At 52.5% G+C, this 7,540-nt stretch overlaps 1 protein-coding gene across 1 annotated transcript in view; it reads left to right on the forward strand.

Moving 5' to 3' along the window:
* The first annotated feature begins 578 nt into the window (after nucleotides 1–578).
* The window catches only part of CHMP4A (charged multivesicular body protein 4A), a 10,048-nt gene continuing 3,086 nt past the window's right edge, over nucleotides 579–7,540 (forward strand). Inside the window, exons 1-5 of the mRNA XM_015406373.1 lie at nucleotides 579–655; nucleotides 1,854–2,003; nucleotides 5,353–5,530; nucleotides 7,162–7,276; nucleotides 7,401–7,524. Of these exons, the coding sequence (XP_015261859.1) occupies nucleotides 625–655; nucleotides 1,854–2,003; nucleotides 5,353–5,530; nucleotides 7,162–7,276; nucleotides 7,401–7,524 (598 nt within the window). The 5' untranslated portion in view covers nucleotides 579–624. The remainder of the gene's footprint in view (nucleotides 656–1,853; nucleotides 2,004–5,352; nucleotides 5,531–7,161; nucleotides 7,277–7,400; nucleotides 7,525–7,540) is intronic.

Genomic DNA, 7,540 nt, shown 5'->3' on the forward strand with positions numbered 1-7,540 from the left:
AGGAATGCCCTTCGAAGGAAGATTTGCCTCCCTTCAAAATAGTCACAAGCCTTAAACTGCATTGGTATAGACCCCTTTGAAAAAGAGGGCAGCGGCTCCTTTAAGGCTGAGAGGTCTGTCACATGGTTTCCCGCTCTACAAGCCCTCGCTGGCTACGCTTTTGGTCACGTGCCCAGAGGCGGTCCAAAGAGATAAAGCAGCAAAGGACTCTACATAATCCTCACTTCTGGCTCTCAATCTACTCTTCCACAGAAATAAAAAATATCCTCACAAAGGGCAAGATAGCTGGCTCCTTGCATTGCACTTTGACATAATCGTGAAACAATTCGATGCTGCTTTTTTCAAAGCTGCATACCTCTGCAAGGAGAGAAAGCGCCTTTAATTGTCAGAGTCCAGGTTTTCCATGGTTTCCTATGGAATCTCGCCCGCATGTAGAGAGGTCCTCTCCCCCCCCCCAACGGCGATTGCGAACCTGACCTCGCTATGTGAAACTGTGAAGACTGCAGCCTCGTGGCCCGGGGCGGCTATCCTCCCCTCCCCTTGTCATGTGACGGGGCGGACTCAGTGAGGTAGGAAGGTGGGTGAAGCCGGAAGAGGAAAGGGAGCAAATTCCCAGCAGGAGAGATGAGCGGCTTGGGGAAGCTTTTCGGGAAGGGTGAGGTTTTCAGTTTTCTTCTTTCGCACCCCAGGAGAGAGATGGTATCGCCTAGTCCTCATAGGGGGGATCGAGGAAGCTCGGGAGCAACCAAGTGCTCTGTAGGGGTGGAAGAGAAAAGAGCCTGTTGGATGGGAAAGGAGAAGCAGCAGCCCAGAAATGGCTGTTCCCAAAAAAAAAAATTGCTCCAAATTTCCTCTTTTCTGGAGAAGGAAGCGCAAGACTTCCAAAAAGTCCTGGGGCGGGGGGGGCGAGATGGAGGGTTCAGTTTTATCTCCCCGCCTTGCTTGTTTTCTGTGGGTAGGACTGTACCAGTTCTCCCCTTTTGGATGCAACAGATTCGCCCACTGACTGGGGCAGAGGGATGGGGGGGCAGAGTATGGATGCTGGGAAAAGCCCACAATGCACTGGGCTTTCCCTTGAGTCTCCTTGTCAAGAGGAGATGATGTCAGAGCTGCCTATTGTAGGGGAGCAGTGTGGCACGGTGGTCAGAGTGATGGACCAGGATCTCAGAGACCCAGGTTCGAATCCCGCCTTGCGCCATGGAGGCTCGCTGGGTGGCCTCAGGCCAGTCACACGCTGTCAGCCTAACCCTGCCACAGTCGCAAGGCTGTTGTGAAGATAAAATGGAGTAAAAGAGAATGAGGTAAGCCTAGCCACTGGGCAGAATGGCGGCATATGAATGCAGTGAATAAAATATTCCCTTCCCTTCTGCAGCTCTTCTAGGGAGTGGTTCTTGCCACTATATTTAGTCCGAGGTAGAGTAACACTGCGGCGGCTCAAGTGGTTAAGACGCTGAGCTGCAGACTGGAAGGTCGGTAGCTCGGCAGTTTGAGACCCGAGTGCCACATGACGGAGTGAGGCTCCTGTCTCTGGCCCCAGCTCCTGCCAACCTAGCCGTTCGAAAGCAAGAAATTGCAAGTCGATAAATAAGTACCACTTCGGTGGGGAAGGTAACAGCGTTCCGTGCGCCTCGGCGTCTAGTCATGCCGACCACGTGACCACGGAAACGTCTTCGGACAGCGCTGGCTCTTCGGCTTGGAAACGGAGATGAGCACCGCACCCCTAGAGCCGGATCCCACTGGCTTTCGAGCAAGGGAAACCTTTACCTTTACTAGAGTGGCACTGCAACTGGAGGCTTTACAGATGTTCTTGTTACTCCTTTGCCCAAGCCCTGCTTCCGTCCGTCCCTTTCTAGGTAAGAAGGCCAAAGCGCCTACCCCGCAAGAGGCCATCCAGAAACTGCGGGAGACCGAGGAGGTGCTGGTCAAGAAACAGGAGTTCTTGGAGCAGAAGATTCAACAGGAGCTCCAGGCAGCCAAGAAACATGGGACCAAGAACAAGAGGGGTAATTGTGGGGAGAAGATGGGGCTGGCAAAGCCCAGTGGGGGAGGGGGCTGGAGAAGGCAGAGGAACAAAAGGGGATTCCTTTGGGGGGGGCACAGCTGGTGCATAAATGACGGCTGCAGCTTGTTCGAGCCAATCTGGAAGGCTGTAGCATCCGGAAGAGGAACAAAAGCTAAATAAAGGATGGGAGGAAGGGGGGTGGCTGGCAGGGAGAAGTCTTGGAGTCTAAGGGAGATATTCTCCCCATAGAATCGATGGGGAGGTGTGATGGGAGGGTTTACCTGCTGCCTGGGAGTTCTTGGGACGAATCAAATTTTCTGGGCAGGCTTCTTAGATGCTCGGTACTCCTCAAGTGAGGTTGGTTTTAAAAGGTGGGCTTGGCTAGCAAGCCTCCATCGGGAGATCTTAGGAGGAGTAGGAGGACAGTGCCTGAAAATACAGGCCACCCAAAGCGTTTAACGCTATTTAAATGTATTAAAATAAATGTAAATGTTCAGGGCTTTGTTATCATGGCAGACACTGGTCAGAACGGTACAGGGTGGGAGGTACTTCCTGCGTTTCCTTCCTGGTATTTTTCCCCCTAATAATAACACTTATTTAACACTTCAGAGTAAGTGCAGAAATCCTGAGTGCAGAAATCGCATTTATAAACCCAAATGCTGTTCCCCCCCCCCTATCAATAATAGAGCAAGAAGCCAAGCTTTTTTCGTAGCCAGTGCAGCCATTCTAAGTCCACATTCATATAACGAAGAATGGTTCTAAGTGTGCATAAAAAAGGCCAGACACCAAACTTTGACCAGTTGTTGATGCCGTGGCTCAGTGGTAGAGCCTCTGTTTGGCATGCAGAAGGTCCCAGGTTCCATCCCCGGCCTCTCCAGCTAAAAGGATCAGGTAGGAGGTGGTGCCTGAGACCCCGTAGAGCCGCTGCCGGTCTGAGTAGACAACGCTGAATGTGATGGATTGATGGTCTGATTCAATATAAGGCAGATTTATGTGTCAACGTTGGGGTGGGTTTGTGGTTCGGGGTAGAGCCTCTGCTTGACATGGAAAAGGCCTCGGGTCCAATCCCCGGCATCTCCAGTTAAAAGGATCACGTAGGTGGTGATGGGAAAGCCCTCTGCCTGAGACCCTGGAGAGCGGCTGCCAGTCTGAGTAGACAAGACTGGCCTTGAGGGACCCAGGGTCTAAATCAATATAAGGCAGCTTCATGTGTGGTCGTTCTGTTAGCTCTTAAACAAGTGGCCAGTTTGGCTGTTTATAGCAGAGCCCAGAATCTTTGCAGCCTCTGCTTTTGACTCGAGGTGACAGTTTGCGCTCTCTCTCTCTCTCTGTCTCTCTCCCTGTCTCTTTCTCTCTCTCTGTCTCTCTCTGTCCCTGTCTCTCTCTCTGTCCCTGTCTCTCTCTCTGTCCCTGTCTCTCTCTCTGTCCCTGTCTCTCTCTCTGTCCCTGTCTCTCTCTCTGTCCCTGTCTCTCTCTCTGTCCCTGTCTCTCTCTCTGTCCCTGTCTCTCTCTCTGTCCCTGTCTCTCTCTCTGTCCCTGTCTCTCTCTCTGTCCCTGTCTCTGTCTGTCTCTCTGTCTGTCTCTGTCTCTCTCTGTCTCTGCCTCTGTCTCTCTGTCTCTCTCTCTCTCTCTCTCTCTCTCTCTATATATATATATATATATAAAGTTAAAGCTGACTATACACAAAGCAGCCAGGTCCCACAGCCAGACATCTCTGTCACGCTCCACTCTGCCTCAGGGCCTGCTAAGCAATATGTCAGGGCTGGACTGCTTGCACACTCTTTGTCTTTCTTTCTCATGCACAAGCATTTTTCAGTTGATCTCCTTGGATCCAGGTGGCCAGCCGTGCTGGTCTGAAGTAGTAGAGCAAATTTAGAGTCCAGCAGCACCTTTAAGAGAGCCAGTTTGGTGTAAGTGGTTAAATGTGCGGACTCTAATCTGGGAGAACCGGGTTTGGTTCACCCACTCCTCCATTTGCACCTGGCTGGATGACCTTGGGCAAGCCGTAGTTCTGGCAGAGCTGTTCTCTCTCGGAAACCCCGCCTACCTCACAGGGTATCTGTTGTGGGGAGGGGAAGGTGGAAGGAGTTTGTGAGCCGCTCTGAGACTCCCTTGGGTAGTGAAGGGCGGGGTATAAATCCAATCTCCTCCTCCTCTTCTTCTTCTTCCCAACAAAGGTTTATTCAAGGTATGAACTTTTGTGTGCAAGACACACTTTTTTAAATGCCTTGCACATGGACGCTCATACCTTGAATAAACTTTTGCTGGTCTAAATTTGTTCGCCTTCTTGGATTGTTCATCATTTTCATTACCACGTATGTGACATTGTTTGTTTTGTTAGTCAAGTGCAAAAACATTTTTGTGTCATGGTTTTCCCACTTTTTTGTAGTTATTTGATTATTTTAGGGGGTCTCTTTATTTTTTTGGGTTTTTTTACTTGCATCTTAATTCCCAGGGAGACTTATCTGTCTTCCACCATTAGGTGGAATGTGTTAAATGAAATAAATAATGCTACATTAAGAGGTTTTGTAGAAATTAGGCAGATGTGCCCAGTTTACATAATTCTGGTTCTTCTTGTCGTGGGAGGGTTGTCAAAGCCCTTCACCCACCATAATGGGCCATCTCTCTGGCTTCTACATGATCATCAGTCATAGATGGAATAGTGTCAAGCGGTATCTGTACCATCCTAAGGCCTAGAACACTTTTTTGTTGTTGTTCAGTTGCACAGTCAAGATCTGATAAGACCGGGATAGTCCGGGCCTTCCAGCTGAGGGCCCCTTCATGGTAGGCAGGGGTCATTTCACAGAAAAAGAGGTGCAGGAGCTCATTTGCATAACTCATTTGCATATGCCATGCCCCCTCACGTCACCGGAAGTATGTCAGAAGGCAACACCCACCGCTCAGGCTCCACTGGACTGTTTTGGATTGCTAGCTATTGGGGGGGGGGGAACATGCAGATCTGCCCTCACAGAGGAGGGAGAGCTTGTACCTGAATAAAACTTGGTCTTAAAGGTGCCACTGGACTGTTTTGGGCCGGGGGGGGGGGGAGCTCTGCAGCTTACCTGGCTGCTTCTTGCTCTGACTGAGGGCTGCTGGGAGCAGGGGGCGGGGCTTATTGCATGTGCCCACCCCCTGGGCTCTTTACTGCCAGAGCTCCACTCCTGTGCGCTCCTTGAGGAAATGACCCCTGGACGTATGCTGTCCCTTTTGGGTGCCCTGATTCCAAGCTGTTTAGGGCTTTCAAGTGGGCAGCTAGGCTTTAGGGAAGAAAGGATCAAGTTGGGAGGGAGACGGGTTTGCTTCAATCACAGGTGCGAGTGGCCGATGGCATTCCCTTTCCCTCCCGACAGCGGCCCTGCAGGCCCTCAAGCGGAAGAAGCGCTATGAGCAGCAGCTGGGCCAGATCGACGGCACCCTCTCCACCATCGAGTTCCAGCGGGAGGCGCTGGAAAACGCCACCACCAACACCGAAGTGCTCAAGACCATGTCGGATGCCGCCCGGGCCATGAAGGAGGCCCACCAGCACATGTGCGTACTGCACCCGGTGTGTGTGGGGGGGGGGAAGCAGTGACTTTTGGGACTGAACCCTGCCCCGGCTTGGGCGGGGCTAGAAGGGTTTAGAGGAGGGAGGAACCAGCGTGCCAACCGGGGAGGCGGGGACGTGTCTTGGACTACGAAGTCTCACTGACGGAATCTTTCCTTGAAGGCAACTTTGAGTTTACAGGGTTGGACTAGATGACCTGCAAGGTGGCATGTCCCAGTTCTCCTGGGAGGGCTGTTTCAGAAAGGAAATTTGGCCCGATCTTGAGTTCTGCATCTGTGTATACCAGGGGTCCCCAACGGGCCACCCGCCAGCTGTTTTTAAAAACTGGGCGGGACCAGGTGAGGCTTGTGCCCAGCGGGGCTTCTGATTGGCCACTGGAGATCTGATTGCCTGAGCAGATTTGCTATAACCACAGCCCGAGGATCTTCTCTGTGTCCTTGACCATCAGCTGTGTGTGTATAGTAAAATACTTTTAAGTAATATGTTCCTTTTAAAAGGCATCTGATTAAACAGCCTCTCCCTCAAATGCTGAGCCGTTAGTATTAGGACTATGCATGGCCTCACTCGCTCCCTGACATTTTGTGGTGGGCGCCATCCCTTGGGGCAGCCATTGTTGTTGTTTTCTTCGTATTTTTCATGTGCGCATGTGCACACCTGGAAGTCGTGGCGATCTCTGGTGACCGACCCCTACTGGGGGCCTGGAGGATATTCAGAGAGGTGGCTGAGTAAAGCCTGCCCCCACTTCCCGCCTCTGGTATTCCAAGGAGGTCTCCCATCCAAGGACTTGCCAGAGTCGACCCTGCTTAGCTTCCGAGTTCTGATGAGATCCGGCCAGTTTGGTGTCGTGGTTAAGTGTGTGGACTCTAATCTGGGAGAGCCGGGTTTGATTCCCCACTCCCTCCACTTGCAGCTGATGGATGACCTTGGGCAAGCCGTAGTTCTGTCAGAGCTGTCCTTGAAAGAGCAGTTCTGGAAAGAGCGCTCTCAGCCCCACCTGCCTCACAGGCAATGCTCCCTCTAAGCTGTGTAGTCTTGTGAGTAAAAATTCTACTTGGTGAGCTCCTGGCATTAGTTGTGAGCGAGCGATCTGGCTGCTGCATAAATGAGTTTGCTCTGGAGCCCTCCTTTCTGAGCCGAGACAAAAAATGTGTGAGCTGGAGGCTAAAGAACTGTGAGCTGGCTCACACTAACTCAGCTTAGAGGGAGCACTGCTCACAGGGTGTCTGTTGTGGGGAGGGGAAGGGAAAGGAGCTTGTAAACCGCTCTGAGACTCCGAGTGAAGGGCGGGGTATAAATCCAATCTCTTCTTCTTCCTCTTCTTCTTCTTCTTCCTTCCTGAGCTCTTCAGGTCAGGGCTTGTGGCAGCTACTTTGTAGTAGTGCCTGCCACCGTGTCTCGGAATTCCAAAGCTGCTCGTAGGCCCAAGAAGTTTGGGAACCCCCTGCTGTAGACCAATACCGCTTTGAATTCTTATATTTCCGTTTCCGCCTTCTTGATGCTTCCTGTCCTCTCTCCGGGAAGGCGGGGCTTTATCGCCCAGGCTCCTCCCTCTTGGGGGAGCAGGGTTTAGCCCGTTTCTTCAGCAGCCCTTCCCTTTCTCCCTGTCCTTCCCCAGGGACATCGACAAGGTGGACGACCTGATGTCCGAGATCACGGAGCAGCAAGACATCGCCCAGCAGATCTCCGACGCCATCTCCAAGCCCGTCGGCTTCGGGGACGACGTCGACGAGGTGAGGGGGAGCAGCGGGGGATTCGGTTGCCGTTCGGACAGCCTCTTCCGTGCGGGGCTGAGCACCGAGGCGATTGGGCTGCTGTGGGAGCCCCATGCTAACCTCCAGTCTCTGTCGCCACCAGGATGAGCTACTGGCCGAGCTGGAGGAAATGGAACAGGAAAGCCTGGACAAGGAGCTGCTGAATGTGGGGGAGCCGACCCCCGTCCTTCCCAGCGTGCCTGCCTCTCACCTGCCCAGCGTCCCAGGTACAGTCGCGGGGGG

This window comes from Gekko japonicus, unplaced genomic scaffold, assembly GCF_001447785.1.
Source record: "Gekko japonicus isolate JY-2015 unplaced genomic scaffold, Gekko_japonicus_V1.1 scaffold2686, whole genome shotgun sequence".
Taxonomy (NCBI): Eukaryota; Metazoa; Chordata; class Lepidosauria; order Squamata; family Gekkonidae; genus Gekko; species Gekko japonicus.